Source organism: Ambystoma mexicanum, chromosome 12, assembly GCF_040938575.1.
Source record: "Ambystoma mexicanum isolate Mex_15411 chromosome 12, UKY_AmexF1_1, whole genome shotgun sequence".
In the NCBI taxonomy this organism is placed as follows: Eukaryota; Metazoa; Chordata; class Amphibia; order Caudata; family Ambystomatidae; genus Ambystoma; species Ambystoma mexicanum.
Genome location: NC_090936.1, coordinates 652,561,183 through 652,588,001, shown reverse-complemented (window position 1 = coordinate 652,588,001; position 26,819 = coordinate 652,561,183). Strand labels below are relative to the sequence as shown.

General features: G+C 47.0%; 1 protein-coding gene across 1 annotated transcript in view; it reads left to right on the top strand.

The window, feature by feature from the left end:
- Window positions 1-26,819, top strand: part of NAMPT (nicotinamide phosphoribosyltransferase) — a 559,899-nt gene that overhangs the window by 241,222 nt on the left and 291,858 nt on the right. The window contains exon 7 of the mRNA XM_069629129.1: window positions 11,122-11,347. Within this exon, the coding sequence (XP_069485230.1) occupies window positions 11,122-11,347 (226 nt within the window). The remainder of the gene's footprint in view (window positions 1-11,121; window positions 11,348-26,819) is intronic.

The following is a 26,819-nucleotide window of genomic DNA, read 5'->3' as shown; positions in this document are numbered from 1 at the left end:
TACCATGAGTTTTCCCGACCGCGAACACCGGTAGCTAAAAATCACGGGAGCCATGTTTTTCAAGATGCCGTCCTAGCCACCTTTGTTTAAACAGGTCCCGGTCTTCTTTTTTTGCCATTTCTTTTTGGAAAGGTCCTTCTAGAATGTGTCTCTGCGCGCCAAACTAGGTTTGGTCCCTTTGTTCCTACGCCTTTGGCGGGCTTCAGGACTGAAGCCTGCCTCTGGCGCCCGAGTGTCTGGGGTGGGCAGGAAGTGAGGGAGGTGCCGAAACTCCCTGTGCTTCGTCTCCTAGGAGACCCAAATGCACTCTGGCGTGATTGGCTGGCTGACTGTCCAGCAAGGACAGCCACCATGCTAGGTGAGTGGCAGCTAGGCTGGAATGAAAGGGAGAAAACAGTTTAAAAGGCGAGTCTCTTGGACTGAAAAGCAGTCTCGACCACTGGAACGAACGAACCTGCTACAGGCCGAATCGCCAAGTTGACCTCGACAGAGAAGCCCTTTAAGGACGACTTCTTCCTTTGAGTTGGTACGACCAATCAACTCGTAAGCCACCTGGATACCATTCTCAGAGCTGGTTAGGATTAACCAGGGGGAAGGACATCGGCTCGTGTGCTTGAAGAACAGCAACCGGAATTGAAGATTTGGCCATTTGCCAGCTTTGTGACCAGTCGCCGTGCAGTGCTGGAGTCCCCCGACGTCCTCCCTCTTGTCCCCACAACTGAGGCTCAGGAACAGCGAGATCTGCAGGAACTGCCAGGAACAGAAGTCTTCAGCTGCATCTTTTTCTTCAATATAAGGTACTGTGAAAACCCGACCGAGAGAACTTACCTCTCACTGCAAAAGTGCGTACAACTTTAGCAACTTGCATGCCTAGTCAGCTTGTGACCCGACATACAAACCTTTCTTCTGTGAACTACTTCTAAGAACCGTGGCAAAGACCTTACAGTTTTAAATACCAGAACCGTTTTTACTTATACAAGACACTAGCCCATTGACTTTGGCCTACCTATTGCATTGAATCAACTCCTCTGGTGAGCTCAAACTAGTTGCACTATTTTAGAGTAACTGTAATATTTGTTTGGTTAACTTATGCCTTTTTGCTCCTACTTCCATGCTATTTTGCTCCTACTTCAAGGGAGCTCAACTGCTTAGTAATCAGTACTGTAGTATCATTTTTGTGTGATATTGATTGCCTCATTTAGTGAATGCTTTATAAATGACTGTGTAATAAATTAATGAGTTTTACCAAGAAATCTTGAGTATAAGTGTCTATCTGAATACTTATCATTTTAGACCTTTGTGTAACACCCTTACAAGCTCACATTCCTTCTTGAGATGAGCCTGGCTGCTCAGTTCGCTACCAAAAACTGTTTGGTACAGACTTATACCAAAGGTTGGTTTTGCTTACACCTCTAGTCCTAGTTGTGTGTAGTGGTCCCAGGGGGTACTGCATACAAACATTGCCTAACAACGCTTGATGTACTTGCCCCGGTCATGAGGATCCGCTTGAAGCCAAAAGCCAAGTACAACACTTGGTACGACTCAGACCTCGTCGCCCTTAAACGCAAGTTTAGGGTGGCTGATAGGAAATGGACATCATGTGCACCCTCTGACAAAGTTGCCTGCCACCGGCTCCAAAGTCGGAACCGACTCTGTCCACACTAAGACGAGAACTCACATCCAAGCCTGCGTCTTTGTGGCATCGCACAACTCTGGAACTCTTTAAAATCTGCAAGGAGCTGGCCAATCCTGCTGCAGTCTCTACCTCTCCTGTGCCCTCCCAGGCCCTCTGCACAGGCTTGGCTTCACATTTCATCTCCAAAGCCCAGGACATCCTGTCCACCCTCTCTTGCTCTCCTCCTTCCTCTACTTGTTCCTCCCTGTGGCTGCCTCTCTTCCATCCTCCCTCTACCTTTGTTCACCCTTGACAAGGTTTCTAGACTAGTCCGATCTATGAGAGTCTCATCAAAACAGGTTCTTCCCTGTTCATCCAAAACCATCAAGGACCATATTGACACCCTCGCTCCAGCCTTGCAGACTTCTGCAACCATTCTTTCGCCACTGGAACCTTCCCTTCCCCCCTGAAGGACTCTCTTGTGCACCCTCTTCTTAAAGCTCAACTGACCCCTCCTGTCCGGCTAACTATCGCCGATCTCATTACTCCTTTTCTGGGCAAACTCTTGGAAAAGCTGGCCATCTCCCAGCTTAACCTTCACACTGAATCTGTTGATGGTTTCCATGACCATCAGTCTGGCTTCAGAGCAGCCAGAAGCACGGAAACCGCTCGCCTGAACATCCGCCTCTAACCTTGACACTAACCATCCTTCTGTCCTCATCCTCCTCGATCTCTCTACTGTTTTTGACACTGTCAACCATGCCATCCTGCTCAACCAGCTCCGTGATAACCTGGGTGATAACCTGGGTATCGCTGGCCAGGCCCTGGCCTGGCTGACCTCCTTTCTCTGACCGACCCTCCCAGGTCCAACTTGGTTCCTTCCCCCTCCTCTATATCTCTCTACCTGTGGTGTTCCCCAGGGGTCTAATCTGTCTCCTTGGCTGTTCAACCAATACCTGGCACCTCTCGCCACTGCACAGCTGCTCTCTGCTCCAACTTTCAGTGCTATGCGGATGACACTCAGCTCGCTTTCAGGCTCCCCCTCAGCCGCCTCTTCTCCCTCTCTCATCCCTGATTGTCTGTCCGCAATCCAGGAGTGGTGTGCCACCAATGATCTCTGCCTTAATGCCAGTAAGACAGAGATCCTCATCGGCTCACCAGCACCTTCCTTTCCTGTCACTTTCTGGCTGCCCACTCTGGGCCCTCTTCCTGCTACTACCTGTGAGGCTGAGAACCTCAGGGTCATCTTCGACTCCACACTCTCCTTCTCTCCTCACATCTCTAAGAAGTCAAACTACCAGCTGCACCTCCTCAGAGGTATTCTTCTTTTCTCACTTTCCCCTAGAGCTCTAGTTCTCTAGGCTGGACTACTGCAACAGCCTCTTTCTAAATCTACCTGCCTCTACTCTCCGTTCTCTACAACTCATCGAGAACAGGACTGCAAGACTTGTCATTGCCCTGAAGCCCATGGATCGTATCTCTCCAGCACTGAAATCTCTCCATTGGCTTCGCCAATCTACAAGTTGGGGCAGCTTTCTTCTGCTGGTGCCTCCCTCTGGAACAGCCTCCCTGCCTCTCAAACTTGAGCAGAACCATCTCCGGTTCCGGAAGCACCTTAAAGACCTTCCTCTTTGCTTCTGCCTTCTCTCTTGCTCTCCCCTGCTGATCTCCTGTCTGATACATGCACTTGTCACCTGGCATCCCTCTGAATTCGGGCCAGGTCCCTGCCTGTCTAGCTGCATACACGCACTGCCTCTTGGCACCCCCCGCACTTGTGGTCTGTATCTGTAAACCTACAGTCCCCTCTCTAGCACTTATTAGAAACTTGTCTGCACTCCTAACACTTGCCACCTGTTGGCTTCATTACTTGTTGTTTCCTGATTCCTTGTCCTGCACTTGTCCATCCTCCCCTGGCACTTCTCCCCTGCAATTGCACGATCTGAATGTCACTAGGCCCAGTAAGATAGTGTGTGCTGGGTCTCGAAAGTTACAAATGTAAGTAAACTCAATTTCACTTCACTATTCTTGGAAACAGTAGTTATCCAAGAGAAGGTATTAAACCATGGCGAAATCCGAAAGACTTCCCTGTGCCACTGCACTGAAGGTGCTGGGTGCCACAATTAAAAAAAGATGCCTATATTTTTTTGTTTTTTTTTTAAATGTTGCATAAAATGGCACATGATTTGTTTGGGTCTTACAAGTCCGCTAATCGACATATGTACTTGTTATGCGACCAAAGGATAAACGGCAGTGTAATTCATTTTTCATTTAGCAGATTACTTGTGTCATCTTTGCCAATATTTCTTTCAAAAATTGAGCACCTCTGAGTATAAGCCTCTTGTGGCTGCCCATAAGCAGAGTGGCCCACCTCTCATAGTCTTGGTTTTTAATTTCTGCTAGGAGGATAACTGCAAAGGTTGTTTTTTCTGAGTCCAAGACGGGACATTCCGTAATGATGTGATATATTGTTTCAAGTTGAGTTTCCTTCTTACAGAAACGGCAGGTATTCAGTTCCTTCGTGATTTGTCTCGTTGCCGTTAATACTTCTCTTGTAGGTAGTGTATTGAGACGTAGACGGGGAACAAAAAAAAATCCTGATTCTTTTGGCATGGGAAGCGGTTCAAATATGCTGGTAGTTGATTTAAAGCCTGCAATCATAGAGACAGTTTATCGATAGTTGGTATTTTGCTTTTTTCCTATTGTATCAATCCAATCATTGCGCTTTAAGTGTCTTTTTGCTTCAGTAGATCTCCATATCAGGGGTTCCTCTGTAATAGCTAGATTTCTCATTCTTTGTATGCAGGCTTCCTTCCATGTATTAAGGATTAATCCTTCATTGATTTGTTCCGAGATCGTAGCCGGGTAATCAACGGGATATCCTCATTTTGTTTTCCTGTAGATGGCTAGTGTTTTCCATACTACGATGGACTGAAACTTATTCGGCATACAGGGAAATATTTGGGTAGGGATAGCAATTTTCTCCAGAATCTCCCCTCCAACAGATCCCAGGTCTGCCATGGTAGATTTAATAGTGCTTCACTTTCATAAGTGAGGATCTCTGTGACCTTCTGTCCATAGAACGTGATAAGTGGCTTGAATGAAAACCTCCCATGTTTTCTGTGCCGTGCTGTCCCTTGTCGGGCCAGTGAGTCAGTTTTAGCAGTCAATTGGACTACCCATTATTTTTCTTCAATAGTCTGGTCCACCCATACGCCCAAATTTGATGGTTTTGGCGTTTTCTGTTTTGGTCTTTCTTAGATAAAATGTTTTTTTTAATTTTTATTTCCTGGGTGTCCCAACAATGGCATCATTTGTGATTTTGTTATATTGATGCTTAGGTTGTTTTGTTCTGCATAATCTGATAAGGCATTTTCTCTTCTTTTTGCAATCCTACTTGTGTTCTTATCAAACAAGACAAGATCATCTCCATACATGGTCCAAATTACTGGGGTTCCGTTTAGAATAGGCGGATTGGCAATTATCGTGTTTTGGAAGATTGCTAGATCAGAGGTATAGAGACTGAAGAGGGTGGTTGCCAGGGCGCATCCCTGCTTCAGCCCATTCCATATTGACATTTTCTTTGGACACTGTGCCCATTTGCGACAGCCTTTGTATGGTGGTTGCAGAATACAAAGCTTTTATTGGTTCGAGTCGGGCATTTCCATCCTGTATGTTTCTGCCAAAGCTTTCTTTGTTCTTCAGTGTACATTGCTATTTCTTCTGGTATTTTGGTAGTCTGGTGAAATGGACAATCCAGTCCGCCTCTGACACATCCAATATGAGTAGATCTTTATTCTGTTGGTTGCCATTTATCCGGTTCCATAATTCTCTGGTATTGCGTCTATGTAAGGCAGCCAGCATATGTTCCACGTCATTTTGTAATCGCAAGGCCGGGGTATTACTTTGCCAATTTCTGTAATGTTTGTATTATTTCACAACGCACTTCATCTTCGGGCTGTAGATTCCAGACCAAGTGTATTTGTACGCTTACAAGCTTCTTCTTTTTCGCAGTTTTTGTCATAAGCATGTGTATGTGATGGTTGGTATAACCTTGATTTAGCACTGGAGCATGTGAATGGGCTTAAGAGCCATTCATATTCAATCCCTTCATTGTCTTTAAACTGTGTAGAATGGAAGGTCTCTGTTAGTTCCTGCATTTGTTCCTCCGTCATACGGATTCTATTTAGTCCATGGTTTAGTTCCAGTCTGGGAAGTCTGTGTGTATGATCGATTTTGTTTATTTTTCCATGTCCGCGTTAAGATATTATGGTCGCTAGTTGTATTTGAAATGATCTTATCAAACGCTGACCGAAAAGTGAATGGGTTGCAAAGAAGTAATCTAGATGGGCCACCGTGTTTTCCGTTTGCCAGGTGGGAGCCGACGGCATATCCCCCCTTAGATGGCCATTCACAAGCCCAATAGCTCTTTGAGAGCATTCTTTCATCCACGTTTGAGCTTTCCTTGATAGTTTGTTTTGTGGGATCACAGTGGCCGTTTTTGTGAAGGGATGGATGTTAAAGTCTCAGCAAATAATTATTTCACATTTTGGATAACGGTTCTGTAGTTCATCTATGTTTTGAAAAAAGCATGTCAATGAAATTATTGTAATTGATGGGTATTGGGTTTCAATATAGGTTTTCTAAACGGAGTGCCTTCTCTTGATGATTTTTGTTTTGCATCTTCTGATTAGATTCCATGTGAGATGCACCTTTCATTATGATGATTTGGATCAAAGGATTCGGGTTACTTGTCTCGACCACCTGTAAATTAGCGTCAGCCTGGAATGGCCTTTTGGTATTGTATTTGCTGGATTCATAAAGGTGGTATATCCGTTCGCATATTGGCGGTTTACTGATCCAAGTTTCTTGGAGGCATATTATATAAGCAGTTTTAAGATCCCGGTTTTCACCCTCAAACAGGTGGACTTAACCCTGCGACTTCTATGAGCATATTTTCCAGGGAATCTCTATTATATCACTGAGTTATGCCTTCTCGTTACTCCATGGTTGTTACTTTAGGAGGATTTGTGTTTTCTCTCAGATCCGCTGACTTTATTGATGTGTGTTATCCACGGTGTCAAATAAAATTTTCATTATTATACCGTCAATATCTGGGTTTTCTGATATTTTTGTAGGGTCTTGATCAATCCTCCTCCTGTGATTTCTCAACTTGGTACCTTGTGCCCCTTTTAAGTCTATTCTGTTGCCATTATTTGTCGAATCGTTGTAATATGACTCAAAGCCTAAGGGTGAAAAGGCATTTATGACCTCTATTATAGCAATCCCGGTTCTTCATGAATTTAAATGCACTGCGACCCAATCATTTTGATGTTCATGCAAGAATTTGATAGTCTTGAACGCTTTGAACTTTATCGCTTGTAGGTTTGTAATCGCCTGTAGGAGACGCAGAACATTAGACCATCTTCTCTTCCAGAGGCTCTTAATATTAATCTTATCAGAATATGCACTTTGCGGATCATCAACCACTGGGAGTATTTGTTTCATTTCATCTCGCCTTCTATTTGTTATAATCAGGGACTGCATCTGAGACCTTGATATTGAAAGCCGTTTTTGCGCTATGGTCTGAAATGACTGTACTTATGAAGCTGCAAGGATGTCGTATTGATTCAAAACCTCCTTGGGTATTCTTGGAGCCACAATAGATATTTCTAATTCTGTCTCTGAAATATCATCACAAGATAGGATTGTATCGGCCTTAGAAGGCTTTTGTCAGTTTCCTTTTGTGAGCCATTGAAATAGATATACTAATCTATCACAATGCATGCATCTTCTAATGTAATCTGCTCTTCCTGCTCGTCATCTTAAATTAACCAGAGCATTTCTCTGCTCCAATTCTTCCTCGGTTAGGATCGTGATTGGTTCCTTTGGATTGATTTCCATCCCATGCAGTTTCTGTTCTGGAGACATATTTTTATTGTTTTGCATGCCTGATCTTTGGGTACGGTCGGCACGGCGAAGTCTCTTAGAAATGCATGGGAGCCCTTCATCATAGCTTTTTGTCTAGAAGGTTTGTTTGTCTCCTTCGCCGTTTTGAGGGCCTTCACATATCGAAAACGTCAGTTGTTTATCTTCCTTTAATGTAATTTCTTGTCTTGATTCTTAATGCCTCCATTTACTGTTTGCTCCGTTGTATACTTTTTTACGCTGTTGAATGGAATTTTTCATTGGAGCTTGATTTGGTTTCAAGTTCGCCTCATTTTTCTTTTTCGTTAGCAGAGTTTCTCCCTTGTTTTAGGTTGGTATACTCAGACTTTGCACTGAGATTTTTGAACTGTTTTTGCCTTTGTATTGGTACTGTCCCCTTTGGTTACTTGGACTTGCGGTATTCTTAGACTGTTCGTCTGTTCCATGTTTCCTCCATCACTCTTATTCGGGGGAGGGGGGGATTTTTCCTGCTAGGTTGATTTGACTTGGTTCCATCAGTTGTATATTCTAACGTCTTTGCGGATTTTCCATTCCAAGTCATTTGATTGTGTTTAGCAAAGCAGTTGTCATATCTGCCTTTTCATTGCGGTCATATCTTGCAATATCAGAGGTGTGCTTGCCATTGAGCTGATGTCTCTGCTTCAGTGTCTAATCTCGCTTGTATTTGGTTTATGAATGTTTCCATATGAATTTATTTGGTCTGAATAAGAGCTAGTAGAGTAGCTTGATCCCTCATTGCATCAGTATGGGATTCCGACAGTTTTAAAAAGGGTGCCAGGGCGATAGAAGAAGCCTTCATTAATGCGTTTTGGAGATCTAACATTGTAGTTGGAATTGGTTGGTGATGTTCGTTTGGATTATCTTGGCACCGTGAGTGCGACTCTGCGTTATATTAATGTTCATTAAATTGTGTTCTTGGCTGGTCAAGATCTTCTCGATTCCCTCTTTACATTCTTATTATAGTTGTGTCCATCATGATCCTTCTTATTTGTAAATTGTTAGGTAGGTGGGTCAAGTGTGGTATTTTTCTGTCTCAGGTTGGTTTCTTTTTTGTGCTGTTCTTTGTTTTTGTTCTGTATTCCGGACACCCCTCTGTAATGGGGTAGATGTAAATTCCATAGGTTCCATAGTTATCGCATTTGGTAATGTTTGGCCAAATACTGCACTTCGTTTCTCGTGATTAGACATGAGTGATTACATTTTCGTTATATCACCTGAGTCATACCACATGTCGTGTGTCCAGTTGTGAAGCCGTAGTCGGGGTCTTGGTATCGGAGTTATGAGTGTTAAATCTTTGTTGCCATCTTTGTTGTCCAGCCCTGATCCTTAATGTGGTCAGTGGAGGATTGGCATTATCATTCCAGTTTGTCTCTGCACCCCTTGTCCTACGTTTTTCCTTGTACACCTCTATCTTCGGTAATCCTCCGCCTTGTTTTTGCTCTTGATTTCAGATTTCATGTAGATCTGCCATGTTTGCAAGTTCTTTGTTGGATGCCTTTGGCTTGGTTATTCTCTCAGTTAAGGTGACTTTGATCTGTATTGGCTGTTTCACAGGGAGATCTAGGTCCACACTTGCTTTTAGGGTCGGGCAAGTTGATGCACTGAGTTGGTCTTTTGCCCTCTCTGTATGCGTACCGATTGTCTCCATTGTGAATATAGGCCTTCTGTTGATTTGGCTATTCAAATTTCGACGTTCCATGCGTCCTGATTCTCCTCCACCCTCAAAAGCTTAGCTGGTTCCTAGGACAAACTATCCATAGATTTTGATAAGTCACAGGACAGCTGCGACATTGTATGTTTTTGCGTGAGTTTATCCATTTGCTTTTTGATTGTAGGTTCTTTCTGGTCACAGTAATTCATCGGGCCGGTACTGTGCTTGGGAATTGATGTATCTAATAGGACTTCGCCTGCCATGCTCTTCTTAATTTGGTGGCGTGTCCTTGGCCCGGTGGATGCCACCATTATCTACACACCCGGCGTTCTTCACTGCACCCCACAAAAGATCACACCCTCAAGGGAGTGCTGGTGTGTGAGATCTGGGTGTTTCCGGGTTAGCAGGGATTACCAGGTCACTGATACTGATTAGTTTGATTTTGAATGTGTTATGTTGCACAGACGCCGGCAGAACCAAAGACCAAAAGACTCTGGGGCCGACTCCATGGCTGCTCCGCGGCAGGTCTGCTCTTTTGAAAGTTTCCTCCTCCTCCCTCTCACAGCACATCAGAAAATGAGAGGGGACTGCTCGCAGGGACTTCAGGAAGCAAGAGCGGACAAGTTGGGAGTTACTCCTCCCATCGATCCACAACCAAGGAATGATGCCGATGCTTGGCAGCAGTGTTTCACTCACGTAGCATGTAGAACCGAGTCAGACCAAAAGACTCTGCGACCGACTCCGCTAATGATGATGGCTATGGAGTGCGTCAGACTCCAAACCCAAAATTAAGAGTTCAAATCACAGAAAAATACATGAGTGGGAAAAAGGTCTCACTCTCTCCAGGTTAAAAATGTAAAGTGCTAAAGTCCAGCAAAAGAGCTGGGGGCGGGGAGGGGTCTCTAAGGTAGAGGGGAATTGGCACATTTCTGAGAATTCTCCCTAACATCACCCACCACTATCTTCACGTTCTGCTCACTACTCTTTGCATAACATGCAAATCTAAAGAGATGCAAAAGCCTCTAAAGATGGGCGTCACCTTCGCTGTAATAATCTTTCTGTGACTTGCGTCCAATTAGAGTTGCTTGCGCCCATCTTTCCTCACCACAAAGCAGCTGAAGTACACTGACAATTCCTTTGCTCATGACAGAAAAATAAATAAAACAATCTAAAGACGTTAAGAAGCATCAGTACTTGTACATGTAGGGTAGTTATAGTGTGGCTGTAACGCTCCTGTGAATGCCCTTCTTTTTTTTTTTTACTTTAGAAGTAAAAAACTTGTAATACTGTAACCAAATGCTAGATGGCTTAGGCAAAGCATTAGAGATACAAGCCACAGAAAGCCGTATTATTTGGGCAGTCGTGTCTGCGCTCTCTCGCTTTCTTGGAAGTGTTTCCTCAACAATTGAACGCAGTATTCCAAATCTGTGACAACACCAATGGTGGAAAAAAAACATTATGGGGGCCATCAACGCGTGCAACAGCCTGGGTACACGCACTATTGCTGTATTGGTCTATTATAACTGAAATACTTATTTGATCTTTGTGTATGATGTGTAAACCTATAATCAAGAGCATATAGTTTTCAGTACATCTTTGTAATGTTCTCATTTGTGCATTATATTGAAACTAACACTACCTGCTGCCAAAATCTGTTCCTCCCTTGAGTGAAGCCTGATTGCTCTGCAGTAGCTACCCATAAATTGAGTTTGGACAATCGTTTTGGTTGGATCCCTGTCTTTCCCTTAGGATAGTTGGTTTCGCAGCCCTCACCACAACTGTGAAAAATCACCCAAAACATAGCTTTGTATAACTTGGATCCATTCATATGCCATGCTGTCTATTTTGTTTTACAGATTGTTGTGAATTTTTGTGTATTTATAGATATTTTATACATTTGCTATTCCAGCACTATTACAGCCTGGGGAAAAGACCATGAGAAGGATGCTTTTGAACACATTGTGACACAATTTTCAACAGTGCCTGTATCTGTTGTCAGTGATAGCTACGACATTTATAACGCGTGTGAGAAAATTTGGGGTGAGGACTTGAGGCATTTAATTGTATCTAGAAGTGCAGATGCACCTCTCATAATAAGGCCGGATTCTGGAGATCCTCTTGATACAGTATTAAAGGTAATATTTGTTTTTACTAACGATTCACACATGTATGCATTAAAAATGATCATTTTCTTAGCTAATTAGCATTGGTGTAATTGTGTATATTACACACGTTTTCAAATTCTATGTTGAATTGTTTTGTAAGATAGCCTGGTTGATACCTAGTAAAATGTAAATGACATTCTTCAGCATGGGGTCTGGCATGGATTCACATGCTCATGAATATTCCCTGTCAGGCCGGGAAGCCTCGGTAAAAGGAAAAAAAGTTTCACTTTCACTTATTAACTGTATTTCTCCTCTAAAACAATCACTGTATGTTAGGTAAGATTTTCATAGCAATGGTAAATCTTCCTGACCTGGGTCAACCCCAGAACTTTTAGCTTTACTAGTGGGATATGTTTAATTAATATCTCTGTGTGGGAACCTTTTTCCACACCCACATAATCTTTTACTATTTTTATGGGTGTCATTTTTTTTTACTCTCCATCGTGTCTTTTTAAAGTTATCCTCTTTGACAACTTATTGCCAAGAAGTGCCTGTTGTTGCTGGGTTGCCCTAGGGGGGGCTCACCTTTTACTTTCTTTTGCTAACCTTGAGAAAACTACAGTTCCCAGGGGTAGAAAGGATCTTTGGATCCCTTTTACATTTTATTCTGTGAATCCAGCAACCCCCACCTTATGTGGAGTGCTGGGGAGATGCAATGTATCCCCTTTCACACTAAAACTGTAACAATTATGTTACAGGGACAAGCTTACCTTTAATGGCTGATGGCAGTGATACCTTGTATTAATTTGGTGCACCTTTACCGCGGGTGTTCACAGCTGCAGTAAAGGCACCTAAGGGTGCTCATTCTACCAAAATGGCCCCTGTCTTCTTTTTTCGCAATTTTAATGTTTATTGTCATTTCTTGTTTCCCCTGACATCCAGGGTGGGAAATTTGTTTGCGTGATTATAATCTTAGGCGGGAGTCCCCTGGATTCCTTGCCCAGGCTCCAGCCTGCCTGTGAAGGCAGGAAGCAAGAGAGGAGTCCAAAACTCCACAGCACTTTGTCTTCCTCCTTGCCTGAATGGAGATAAAATCCCACTGGGGGCTGGCTGTCTTGGTGTCCTGGTGGCAGTGTTTTAATTTTCCTAGCATTGTGCGTTTTTACCGCAGGCTGAATCCTCAACTGTAGTAATGCACCCATGGGTGCCCATTTTGTCAAAATGGCCCGGTCTTCTTTTTTCGCCATTTCTTGCTTGTGAGGTCTTTCTTGGGTTTTGCTTTACGCGCCAAACCAGGTTTAACCCTTTTGTTCGTTTTGCCTTTGGCGGGCTTCGATGCTGAAACCCGCCTCTGGCTCCAGTGTGTCTGGCACGCCAGGAAGCGAGGGAGGTGCCCGCATCTCCCTGTCCTTAGTCTCCTTGGTTACCTGAATGCACCCAGTGCTGATTGGCTGATAGGGTGGCTGTCCTGGAGGACAGCCACCCTGCTGGTTGTGACAGCTAGGCTGTGCCTGAATGGGAGAAAACTGCATAAAAGGTGAGGTCTCTTGAACAGAAGGAAGAGTCGACCACTGTACGAAACAACCGACGAAGGAAACTGGAAGAGAAGCTTGCTGCACCCTCCTGGAACGTTGAACTGCCCTGTGAAGCCCTGCTGCAGTTCTGAAGCTCCAAACTCCGACTTGACTAGAGAGGCCAGGAACCAGATGACTTCTTCACTTGGGTTGGTGGGACCAACTGACCCCAAGACGAACTTTACTGGAACACCGCTCCCTGCTGGCTGTAGTACTTTGCTGCTGCTGGAACCGAATGCCAGGGGTCTGGAAAAACAGATTCCAGTGCATCGTCTTTAAGCCAGACCTGAGCTCCAGGAAGCTCCCTAGGACCCTCCCAAAGCAGGATGACCCAAGCCCGAGCCACCTCAACGGAGTGCTGAACCCCAGAAGCAAGGGAAGCCCATCAAGTGTCCAAGAACCACGGTGGTGCTATTGACCGGTAGCTGAAACAGCTAAGTGCAGCTAATCTGAAGAGCGCCCGTAGCCGCTGACGACCTTCAGACTGCAGTGCAGGAGTCCTAGACGTCCTCCCTCTTGTCCCCACGACTGATGCCTAGGAACCCAGGATCTGCAGGACTGCAACCAGAACAGAAGCCTGATGGATCCTTTTCTTCAGACCTAAGGTACTGTCTTGACTGAAGGGGTACTTTTGTCTGTAGCTTGCTTGTTTTCACTGGAGACCTGCAGTAGCTGCCTTTTGCAGAATTGTTTCCAATTCTGCCATTAACCAGCCGAATTGTGGCCCTACAGTGATTCTTTCTTACTACAAACTCTCTAATAACATTGTGCAAGACTTTTGTGCTATCTAAAGAAGTGCCTCAGCTCCATAGATATTGCCCAAATTGACTCTGGCTGTCCTGGCTCCCTGCAGGCTCTTTTAACCCATTGACTTTGGTTTTAACTGTCCATCATAGGTGGTGCATACGTTTAACTTGTATTGCTGGGAAAAGTCTAACCTGGACTTCATTGGGAGATTGAAAAGTATTCACATGCTCTGAGAACCTGTTAACCTTTTTCCTTCCCTAACCTTTTCCTTTTCCACAACCTCAGAATTGCATTAGGTGTAAAAAGTTATTTCTGATGCTTGTTAATCTGCTTAGAATCACAGCTAGCTGGTCGCACTATGCTGAGCTCGAAAGAGATAAATTGCAAAAGTTATAACACTGATGGTCGTTTAGTCTTCGACCTTCATCCTCAACGGCTACTTGTGGACCCCTATGCCGAAGAAGTCTGTTGCGTCCGGCCAGGCCTGTACAGTAGGGACATGGGGTTTGATTCTCTGAGAATGCATTTCCTTTTTCCATGTTTTCCCTTGTCTGACTGCCGCCCTTTACCTCTACTATGCAGAGGACTCCATTTAAGTTTTGTCCGTCTTGTAAAAGAAAATACCTGTGGAAGGACACTCGCTGAAAGTGTAACAAGTGTCTGCCTTGTGATCACGACGAGCGATCCTGCAAGTCTTGCCAACTTTTCCTTCCAAAGACGCTAAAGGATCGGTGGACGAAACTGTGGGCGGCTTCACCATGCAGGCCGAGGGTGGTTCCTCCGTCAGCGCAGGCGCCTCAAGTGACAAGGTTTCTAGCAGCAGCCATGGCTCCGATGTGGAGGCCATAGACCTATCTGCGGAACCGTCCAGTTCCCAGTTGCCCAGCTGACCTGCCGAGTTTCGCTGGTGCTTACTGATCTTCACTATCGCCGCCCTCCCAACATCAGTCATCTCGGCATGCGTCCGGGCATACCTCCCATAAGAGCGTCTCTGCTAATAAAAAACACGAGCGTCGACGCACCCTCTAAGAGAGCGTCAGCCCCAAAGGTTTCGGTGGAGCCGAACACCTTGACAACGCCTATAGGCGTGTCGAAATCTCTCCCTGATCCACCGGACCTACGCAAGAGTCTTGCAGCCATTCTTTCAGTGGCGAACAAACCCGAAAGCACATGTTCTCGTCGAGAGGAGTATTCAGAAAGGTCCCAGCCCCTCTCAAAGACTTTGGCTGATATGTGCCTACCTTCTAAGGACACCTTTTCTCCTGGAGAGCACTGTCCCCCGCCTAACCCCTCTGGTTCATCCCTGTGGACCAGAATAAAGTTTGAGTTATATGGACAAACTTTCAGTTTGTTGACTTGTCTGAAAGGTTTCTTACCCCGAAAAGACCTAGGGAGGATTCCTGCCCTAAGGTACAGAAGCTTTCAAGTCAATCTCCCAGGAAGACGTTTTTTGAGTTCTCAGAACCTGAAGAGATCTATGAGGATCCCTATGGTCAGGAAGACGATTCATTTGGCCAGGACATGCCAGACCAGTGCCCAGATTGGGGTCAAGCTTGCCCTGTAGCGAAAGCACCTTGGCTTTCCCCCACTCCAACTCCAGACCCTCAGATGCCATATGTCTGGATCCTTCCTCCTCGCCTTCAGAGACAAGCTTCACCAATTGATGATCAAATGGCCTTTACTGCAATCCTGAAAAGGTCTGCAGACCATTTCCAAATTGCCATGCAGGAAGCTGTGCAGGACATTTACTTTGTAGAAGACATCCTGAAGGAACCCCCCCCCCCCCCACACTCCCCCACGAGTCGGGCAATCCCACTGCTAAATTCCATCAAGAAGCAGAGGCATAGACAGGGTACGGCCTGAGCGGGCAAGGCCCAACCAAAATCTGTAAATGCCCATTCAGCAGTGTTGTGTGGGCATTTACAGATGTTCAGTGTCACTGCAGTGGGCCCAACTTCATTAGCTTCAGGCCCCACTTGTTAGGCAATCCTGGCTACGCCTCTGTCAAGAAGCGCCTCGCACCTTCTTTGTTGTCCCCTTCACTTACAAGGGCCGTCAACCCTTGGGTTAAAAAGCTGTTTTGCCCCTTCCCTTCTGACCTGTTGTACATCCTAGGGAATGCCACTCCAGACTCCCTGGTCGTCACTACGACCAGGAAGAGGGCTGCAGTGCTGTTGTCTACTGCAGAAGCGCCACCCGACAAGGGCTGCAAAAAGTTGTACGCCCTCGGCGAACGTGTCAACACTTCAGTGACATATTCCACAAGAATTGCTAATGACACTACACTTCTTGCAAGTCATAGTGATGTGCAGTGGAAGTTACTTCAGGAGGGTGTCCAGGAAGTACCGGAACCGGTACGATCACGCCTACTGGTGGTTTTCTCGGAAGTGAAATGGGTAACCCATAACATCCTAAAAACACGTTGGATGCAGCTGAGACGGCAGGCCAGACCCTGGCCCAGGGTACTCTTCTCAAAAGGCACGCCTGGCTCAAGAACTCTGGGTTTAAGCCAGAAACCCAGGACTCCCTAATAAACAAACCAGTGGAGGACACAGATTTGTACAGGAAAGCTGTGGATGATGCCTTACAGACAGCGAAAGAAGAGCACAAGACTCTTAAGTCTCTTAATCAAATCACTGCTAGCCCTCATCAACAGCGGGGAGGTAGCTCTCTCCGTTCCTTTCAGGGGCAATCTTTTTCACGTTCTCCACACAACCAGTATGGAACAGGGTGTCATGATCTCTGCTTCCAAAAGGTCAGGGTTTTCCCAACTCCCTTGGAAGCAGATCCATAACCCAGGTTCCGAGTGCCAACCAGTCCCAATTGGGACCTTTTGGACCCAGTCCTGGCGCCAGTGGCACCAGGCTCATAAATATGCCCAGTCCCAGCGCTGGAAGCGCCGGGCTCATAATGCTTGGGTGGACTTACCTGCAGCAGACCATGCTGCTTACTTGCCTGCCAGTTGAGCCTCTGATCCTCTTCTGTTTGGAACTACTTTTCCTGTTGGGTGGGGCAGGAGCCACTCCCTAGATTCAGAACACTGGAACTCTTCTGGAAAGCAGGAACTCTTTTCTTACCTAGGCGTGGCTGTGGAAGGAGACACCTAAGCACTACAGGAGGCTATTTAAACCACACCCGATGGATGAATCTTGCTTCGCGTTATTCTGCATCCTCTGCAGCAGAACGCTCATCGTGTCTTCTGCATCTGATCCTGGGCCTAAGGAAAAAGGCTTACCATCCTGAATCCAGTCTTCAGCAACACCTATAAAGACCAGAAAGAACAGGTTAGCATTACGGTCTTCAGTGACAGCTCTTCACTTACCTGGTCCATCGGCTGTCACCAACGCCTCGCGCTGCATTCTGGCATCTGAAAGACAAAGGCTTACCTACTCTTCGTGTGCTCCGGAGGTCTTCACACTGCATTCCGGCATCTGAAAGACAAAAGCTTACCAACTCTTCGCACGCTCCGGAGGCCTTCGGCGCTGCATCCCGCATCTGAAAGACAAAACAAGGTGCGTTTAAAGACATTGGGGAACTTTAATACTCACGTGCCATTACTCCTTTCCACATCTAACCCAGTGGGTATTCCGGCACCCTGCAGCCGCTCCGAACTTGTACCTGCAAAATAAAAAGACAGTTAGAGCGCATCGTGAAGCAGGCAACAAGCGCTTGCTTACGTGCTTCCAGGCGCTTCTATTCATCACACGGGCTCCATCTTCAACTCACTTCAGCCTGTCATCCGCCATCGCCGGAACCCTGCAAAACAAGAGACATCATTACTAAAGACTTTAAAGACATTAGAATTACTCGAAACTTACCGTTCGTGCAGTAAACGACGGACAGCAGTCCTCTGAAGTCAAGAGGCCTGCTCCCCTTATCCAGTGAAGAAACTGGTTACAGCACCCTGCCCCGAGGCAGATGGAGAGCATGGCGTTCACTTACCTAAGGTGAGAGCGTTAACCTGTGGGGGTCTACAGGAGAGGAGAAGAGGAAAGAGATAGGGACACCCCAATAACCCCAGTTCATTAACCCCGTATTTTCTATCTGCAGACATCTTACTCTGCACGTCAGGCATACAGGGCACAGAGGTCCAGCCCAAAGAGCCAACCCGGTGCTGCACATCACCTTTGAAGATACGGTAGTCGCCCAGTCAAGACCGGCGCCTCTGCGAGAATCAGGTGAGCGTTACAGAACGCAAAGCCTACCGCAAAACTCTCGCCCAGGCGCTATGGAAACCTCGGATACTGACCACCTAGCCCGGTTACTTGGGGAACTAAGGGCAGAAGTGCATGCAGCTCGTCAGGAAACTAACGCTCTAAGAAGGGAACTAATTATTTCCAAGGAGAGAACAGATGATCTTGCTAGACAATTGCTACAGTCAGAAGCCGGACAGACCCCGCTACCCGCATCAGGGGCAAATCTTCCTTCAACATGCTCTATGAATCCAGTGCAGATCAACCTACCTGGGAATATACCTCTGGCTCCGCCCGAACGATTTTCTGGTGACCCAAAGAGGTTTGCGGTATTTATCAATCAGTGCCGGTTGCACTTCTTATGCCGGCCAGCAGCCTTTCCAAATGATCAAGCTAAAGTAGCTTTTGTACTTTCGTACCTTAGTGGCAATGCGGCAGACTGGTCGATCCCTCTAGTTAATCAAGATGATCCGGTTCTCCATGATTTTCAAGCCTTTCAGCTTAGTATGGAAAAACTGTTCGCAAGACATGCACAGGGGCAGGCCTTGGACAATGAGCTTCTTAAGTTGCGACAGGGTAATCAAGACCTTTTGGCTTATATTGCATCTTTCAATAGACTAATAGTGGAAACTCAATGGCCTGAGGACAAAAGGATTACGCTGTTTTATAGAGGTCTATGTGGAGAGCTCAAAGACGTTTTAGCCCAAGTAGTGAATCCCCCACAAGACTGTTCGGATTATGTAGACTTGGTCGTTCAAATAGATCACAGACTGCAGAACAGGAAGGCCGATCGTTCCAAGTTTGATGCTCGAGTATTTTCCAAACCGCCAACTCCTTCCAAAGGAGTAGACTCCGGGGAACCCATGCAAATAGGGGGTCTGAAAGGTCCTCTAACACAAAGGGAGCGGGAAAGGAGAAAACAGTTGCAATTATGCCTATATTGCGGAAATTCAGGGCACTTTCTTCGAGACTGTCCGATGAAACCTGCCAAGAAGGCAGTAGGAGCTGCAGTTACCACAGTTACAAACTCTGAGCAGGGAAACGACCTCGCCCGACAAGAATAGAGGTCCTCTTGCCGAGCGTGAAAACCAGTTCCGTGACCTCGCATTTCGTGATACCTATGGTCCTCATTAGCCCTGATAATCCGGATCAATTACATGCAATTGAAGCTTACGTCGACAGCGGCAATTATGTGGATCATGAAATGGTTTTGAGGATGAATCTAACTCTTTGTCCCAAGGCTGTAAAGGACGTCATTACTACGGTGGATGGTACGGAGATAGCCTCCGGGCCAGTAACGCATACCACTCAAGAGGTGACGCTAGTAAGTCAAGATGGACACCATGAGAAGATCGTGTTCGATGTGATCAAGGCCCCTCAGTTCCAGATTATTCTAGGAATACCTTGGTTAGAGAAACACAATCCTCTGATCGATTGGCGAGCAAGAACGGTCCAGTTTCCAAAATGTGTCTCTACTTGTCACCCTCCACCTGGTGTTGCACTGGCAGCAATTTCTTCAGAGACTCCCCAGTTACCTCCCGAATACCTAGAATACCAAGATGTTTTCCGGAAGGAGCAGGCTAACTCTCTACCTCCTCATAGGTCTTATGACTGCCAGATAGACCTAATACCTGGATCTACTCCTCCTTGTAGTAGAATTTATGCCCTCACCGAGCCTGAGAACCTTCACCTTCGACAATACCTGGATCAATACCTGGCAAATGGGTTTATTCGTCCTTCCAAGTCCCCTGCCTCTTCAGCTTTGTTCTTCGTTCCAAAAAAGGAAGGAGACCTTAGAACTTGTATCGATTATCGCTCCCTGAACCAGATCACCGTTAAGAATAGATATCCGTTACCTTTGATCCCTGAACTCCTGGACCAAGTCAGAAAAGCATGCATATATACAAAGCTGGATCTTAGAGGAGCTTACCACTTGGTACGAGTAAAAGAGGGCGATGAATGGAAGACGGCCTTCCGCACCAAGTATGGGCTATTTGAATATCAGGTCATGCCCTTCGGACTTTGCAATGCCCCGGCCGCCTTTCAATATTTTATGAACGATGTCCTCAGAGAGCTCATAGATGTGTGTGTTGTTGTTTACATCGACGACATTCTCGTTTATTCTTCATCGGAATCTGAACATCGGAAACACGTGAAAATGGTCCTCGAAAGATTGCGTCAACATAAACTTTTCGCTAAGTTGGAAAAATGTGTTTTCAACGTGACTGAAGTTGAATTCTTGGGATTCATATTATCGCCAGGTGGAGTGCGTATGGATTCAAAGAAGGTCGATGCAGTTCTCAAATGGCCATCACCATCTTCCGTAAAAGGTGTGCAAAGCATGTTAGGCTTCGCTAACTTTTACCGCAGGTTTATCCCCGAGTTCTCTCGAATAGTCCAGCCCATCACTGCCTTGTTAAAGAAAAACAAACGTTTTGAATGGTCTACCGAGGCGGAACAAGCTTTCCAGGATTTGAAGACTAAATTTATCTCTGCACCAATCTTAAAACACCCTCGCCCGAACTCCCCTACATCGTGGAAACTGATGCTTCAAGCCTTGCCATGGGGGCAGTTCTATCACAAAAGGACCCGGTAACCAATCAGTTGCATCCCGTGGCATTTTGGTCCCGCAAATTCTCGCCTCCTGAAGTCAATTACACGATTACTGACAAGGAACTTCTGGCTATCAAGTCTGCCTTTAAGGCTTGGCGGCATTATCTGCTGGGGGCCCGACACACTGTTACTGTGATTACGGATCACCGAAACCTGCAATATTTGAAAAACGCAAAAGCCCAATCCTCTAGACAACTCCGTTGGGCATTATTCTTTGCCGAGTTTGACTTCATAATTACCTATCGACCTGGTACAAAGAACGGTAAAGCCGATGCCCTTTCTCGGATGGGAGTGGAAGAACACTTGATCAACCCTAAACCTGTACCAATCATTCCCGAACAAAGAATTCTGGGTGTAATCGCCACAGAATCCATAGAGGAAGTTAAGGATAAAGCCAGGCAACTTGTAACTCCAGCAGACATACAGAATTGGCATCTGCAGGGAAAGGACTTTGCAGTAAAGGACAACTTATTGTATTTCCAAGAACGATTATACCTACCCAGCACAGATTTACAGAAAAAAGTAATCTCTTGTTATCACGACTCTTTAATGGAAGGTCATCCCGGTATAGCTAAGACCTCAGAAAAGATCAAGCGCTACTTCTGGTGGCCGTCTTGGAAAAAAGATATCAGACTTTATAATGTCCTGTGGAGTATGCGCCCAAAACAAGAGTCAAAAGGAAAGACCAGCAGGCCTCTTACGCCCTATTGACATCCCACCTCGCCCTTGGCATACGCTTTCTATGGACTTCATCACTGATCTACCTCCATGCTCCGGATACAATACGATTCTAGTAATCGTGGACTTATTCTCCAAGATGGCGCATTTCATTCCGCTCAAAGGCTTGCCAACAGCAGCAACTCTGGCCCGAGAATTTCTCGAAAACATCGTCCGACTGCACGGTTTTCCTTCGGTTCTAATTTCGGATCGAGGTAGTCAATTTATTTCTCATTTTTGGCGAAGTTGCTGTCGGTCGGCTCAAATGGATGTGAGACTATCGACCAGTCACCACCCTCAGACCGACAGACAAACCGAGAGGACCAATCAAACTCTGGAACAGTATTTACGCTGCATGCTGCAACAAACTGAAAAAACTTGGAAAGATATCCTTTGGTTAGCCGAGTATGCCTACAATAACTCTGTCCATTCGGGAACTGGGAAAACCCCGTTTTTTCTTTTGTACGGCAGTCACCCTCGAACCTCGGAGTTGGATCCCCTCCAAGATCTTGAAACACCAGCAGTAGACTACCTGCATTCTACAATCACCCAAGCCTTTAAGGAAGCGGTTTCTCACCTTCAAAGGGCTAAAGAACAATACAAGAAAGGAGCAGATCAACATCGGAAGGAAGCCCCTCACTATCAAGTAGGGGATCAAGTCTGGTTATCCACCAAATATCTATCTCTAAAAGGGCCACGCACATTCAACCCAAGATACCTTGGTCCCTATTCCATCACTACCATAGTAAACCCAGTAGCGGTCAAGTTGGACTTGCCCCCGCACATGAAGATACATCCGGTCTTCCACGTCTCTCTATTAAAACCCGTGCAACCTCAAACCCGACTAACCAAATCTCCAAAACCTATCCTAGTTGATGGAGGACTCGAGTTTGAAGTCAAAAGCATTCTGGACTCCAAGATCTCCAAATCTAAACTATTCTACCTAATTGACTGGAAAGGCTACGGCCCCCAAGAGAGATCCTGGGAACCTGCTGAATATGTCCACGCTCCTCGCCTAATCAAAAGATTTCACCGAACATTTCCTGATGAGCCAAAACCCCCGGAGAAGCCCGGTTTGGGAGGGGCCTTGAGGGGGGGTACTGTCATGATCTCTGCTTCCAAAAGGTCAGGGTTTTCCCAACTCCCTTGGAAGCAGATCCATAACCCAGGTTCCGAGTGCCAACCAGTCCCAATGGGGACCTTTTGGACCCAGTCCTGGCGCCAGTGGCACCAGGCTCATAAATATGCCCAGTCCCAGCGCTGGAAGCGCCGGGCTCATAATGCTTGGGTGGATTTACCTGCAGCAGACCATGCTGCTTACTTGCCTGCCAGTTGAGCCTCTGATCCTCTTCTGTTTGGAACTACTTTTCCTGTTGGGTGGGGCTGGAGCCACTCCCTAGATTCAGAACACTGGAACTCTTCTGGAAGGCAGGAACTCTTTTCTTACCAGGAACTCTTTTCTTACCAGGAACTCTTTTCTTACTTAGGCGTGGCTGTGGAAGGAGACACCTAAGCACTACAGGAGGCTATTTAAACCACACCCGATGGATGAATCTTGCTTTGCGTTATTCTGCATCCTCTGCAGCAGAACGCTCATCGTGTCTTCTGCATCTGATCCTGGGCCTAAGGAAAAAGGCTTACCATCCTGAATCCAGTCTTCAGCAACACCTATTAAGACAAGAAAGAACAGGTTAGCATTCCGGCATCTGAAAGGCAAAGGCTTACCTACTCTTCATGCGCTCCGGAGGTCTTCACACTGCATTCCGGCATCTGAAAGACAAAAGCTTACTAACTCTTCGCACGCTCCGGAGGCCGTCGGCGCTGCATCCTGCATCTGAAAGACAAAACAAGGTGCGTTTAAAGACATTGGGGAACTTTAATACTCACGTGCCATTACTCCTTTCCACATCTAACCCAGTGGGTATCCCGGCACCCTGCAGCTGCTCCAAACTTGTACCTGCAAAATAAAGACAGTTAGAGCGCATTGTGAAGCTGGCAACAAGCGCTTACTTACGTGCTTCCAGGCGCTTCTATGCATCACACGGGCTCCATCTTCAAGGCACTTCAGCCCGTCATCCGCCATCGCCGGAACCCTGCAAAACAAGAGACATCATTATTAAAGACTTTAAAGACATTTGAGTTACTCGAAACTTACCGTTCGTGCAGTAAACGACGGACAGCAGTCCTCTGAAGTCAAGAGGCCTGCGCTACCTATCCGGTGAAGAAACTGGTTACAGCACCCTGCCCCGAGGCAGATGGAGAGCTCGGCATTCACTTACCTAAGGTGAGCGCGTTAACCTGTGGGGGTCTACAGGAGAGGAGAAGAGGAAAGAGATAGGGACACCCCAATAACCCCAGTTCATTAACCCCGTATTTTCTATCTGCAGACATCTTACTCTGCACGTCAGGCATACAGGGCACAGAGGTCCAGCCCAAAGAGCCAACCCGGTGCTGCACATCACCTTTGAAGATACGGTAGTCGCCCAGTCAAGACCGGCGCCTCTGCGAGAATCAGCTGAGCGTTACATCGCGACTGCCGATCCAAGAGAATCTAAGTCGCAGCATCAAAGCCCGCTTTTCCACCTGGGTAAGCAGGAGCTCCAGCTAAGGCAACGCCTGACCCAAAATTGCAGCCTATTTCAACCCATTTCACATGCTGCACGACCCGTGGCTTTATTTGCACAGTCGCATTCTATTAGAAGCAGCCTTTGTGTTGTAGATGCTGTTATCCACATCATTCAACCATTCTAAAATGGCCGCTGGTTCAAGCTCCCTCAGTTGCTAGGCAACGCTCAACACTGACACCTGCACCCACCGATTGGTGGCCTGCCCCTATTTGCACCAATCAGGTGTGCCGGCAGGCGGAAGCCGGCTCTCCACCTAAGGCCCCACCAAAGGCTAGATCTGTCTGGGCCTGTCCGAGCCGCTACGGAGCCAGGGGCCAGTCGCGCTGCCTCTCACGCCTTCCGAACCAATGCGGGTAAGCTAACCATTGCCCAGTCAAGGCTTTCCTCCCCCTACCTACCACACCCTGCTACCTATACATTTTTAACAACCACCACCTTCTTTCCTGGAACCTTACAGGCCAACCCCCAGCAGCCTGCCAGTGTACAACATTTTTTGAACTTCTACATCCTGTTGCCGCCTTACCGACTCTACCCTCGCTGCGGCTTAATCTGCTCCAGTCCAGCGGGTACATCCCTGGGGGGCCTTGAGAGCCCATCATGAAATGTTTTTTTTTTTTTTTTTAAGATTGGAAGAAATGGGCAGGGGCGGCTCACATAGTTGGGCTGAAGCATGAAACTGTCTCAGGCACCAATGAAAGTGTCCCACAATTGTAAATGTATATTCATTCCTTAAGCCAAAGACTGTTTCAATAGTACCCAAGGGGGTGCTTTAAGAATATTTATTCAGCAACAATGGTCAAAATTACTAACTGCATAGTGAACTCCTCAAACTGGGCCGCCTTGGCCAAAAAGGTGCCCCATTTTGACTGGCCTACTCTAGCATTTTGCATTTTTGGTACATGCATTGCTCTATATGTCAGTCCGAGCCTTGCGGCTCATCCATAATGGTGAGGGTGCGCCCACCCAGTGGCCCCCTCACCCATTATGGAAGAACTAAGGAGCCAGCCCAGTGAAACAGTGAGCACTCCCTCGGCTGCTTTTTCCAGCTGAGGGAGTGCTCCTGGGCTGGCTGAACTGTCAAAGGTCAACACTATTTCCCTTTGACAGTTCAGTTCCCCAGCCGCACATGCTCACTGTGCCATGCAAGGCTGGGGCGTTTTGCTTCGCCAACATCGCATAGCTCATTGGAAATGCTGGCTGGGGCACTGCATGTCTTTGTGCGAGCGGGAGCTCCTGCGCATCCTCGCACACACGGATAGAGCAGCCTGGAGCAGGGCGTTACAGCACCCACTGCAGAAGGTACGTTTGTGTTCACTTTTTTTATTTTTATTTAAACATGTGTATGGATGCGTGTATGCTTGTGTTATGAATGAGTGTATGGTGATGGATGCTCGTGTGAATGATAGTGATTTCTGTATGAATGTGTGTGTGTGTGTGTGTGTGTTTTAGTTTGTTTTGGTCCGTTGTGCTGATTTTGGCAAGTGGTGGATAGAGGGGAGAAGGAGGGTTGTACAACAAAGGCATTTTAAAAATGCCTAAATGCCTTTGTTACACAACCCCCTGACCCCCCCTATCCACCTACCAATATCAGCTCTTCTTCTGAGGACATCTCATAGATGTCCAGTAAAAAATGTCATGCCTGCCTCCTGTGCCCGCCAGCACCAATTGCGAACTGTTTGGCCATTAACGCATTTTTTCTTTTAAGTATGCTCTACAATGCAACATTCGAGGGGATTGGGTCCTCCGACGTATTCCAGATCTATGACAGTAAACACCACAGCTGTGCTGCTTCGGAAAATCTTTTGGCGTCTGCGTCCTGCGTCAATGACGTCGATACGCCGTCCTCGAGGGCCTCAGTCGAGCCGACGTCACCGGATGTTATAAATAGGACGCACGACGCCCGTATCCTCAGTTCCGTTTTGTTCCGCGAACGTGTTCGCTTTGGAGATCTTGGCGCGCCTCGATTCTACTGAATCCTGTTCTTTCGGTTCTTTGAACCTGTTTCTTCATTGAATTTTGTATGTCGTCTTCGTCTTCTTCCACCCCGCGGTCCGGGTTTAAGAAGTGTCGGGTGTGTGGGTCCAAGATGTCGCTGACGGACACGCACGACGAATCTTGCCTCTGGTGCCTCGGGGAGGACCATGATATGGATGATTGTGTCGACTGCCAATCGCTCACATTGAAGGCCTTGCAGGAGCGTAAGAAGAAGCTGTCGGTCGGTAAGGTGGCCAAACCCCCGGAAGTCGCCTTCCACTGGTCTTTCTACGGATGATTCGAGGGGCGAGACTCTGCATCGTCGTCATGAGTCCGGGGGTTCTCGGTCCGGGAGTCGGTCCCGCCATTCCTTTGCCTCTTCGAGGCACTCCAGGAAGCGCCGTCACAGGTCGCCTTTCCCGTCCTCGTCCGAGGACTCCGCCCGTCAGCGGGTTGCTTGTCCCAACAAGCATTCCACTCCTGAGGAATGGGATTCCTTCCGAAAGGAGATGTTGCTGATTTTTCAATCACAAGGCTCTGGTCCGTCCGCGCCGTCTGAGGACGCCGGCCGTGGCCGTACTAGAGACACCGCTTGTCCACCTTTGGACTCGAGCAGTCGTCGGGACCACCGGGCGTCTTGGAGGTCCCGGTCAGACAAGGATGATCGCTCTAGGCATACCCGTTCCAGGTCCCGGTCGTCGACGCCCTCGAGACTGCAAGAACCTGCGATGTCTTCGAAGAAGACATAGATGCCTGCGGCGCCGAGGGCGTTGACGGACTCTCTCGTGGTTCCGTCAGCGCCCAGGCTGTCGAGACACGCTCGGGGCTCTGCCCTCGAGGCCTGTGTCGATGCCGTTGAAGCTGTCGGTGCCGCGCTCGACGTCGATTCCGTCAACGCCTTTGGAGGCGGCTTTGTCGGAGGTTCCCCGTGGTACGGGGGAACCCCCCCCAGAAAGGCTCTGGCCAAGGCTAAACATGTCTTTGTTCCTTTTTCTGTACCCTCCTTCCGGCCTCTGGATTATATTTGAGGTGGACGAGGGGTCTGAGGTTCCTGCAG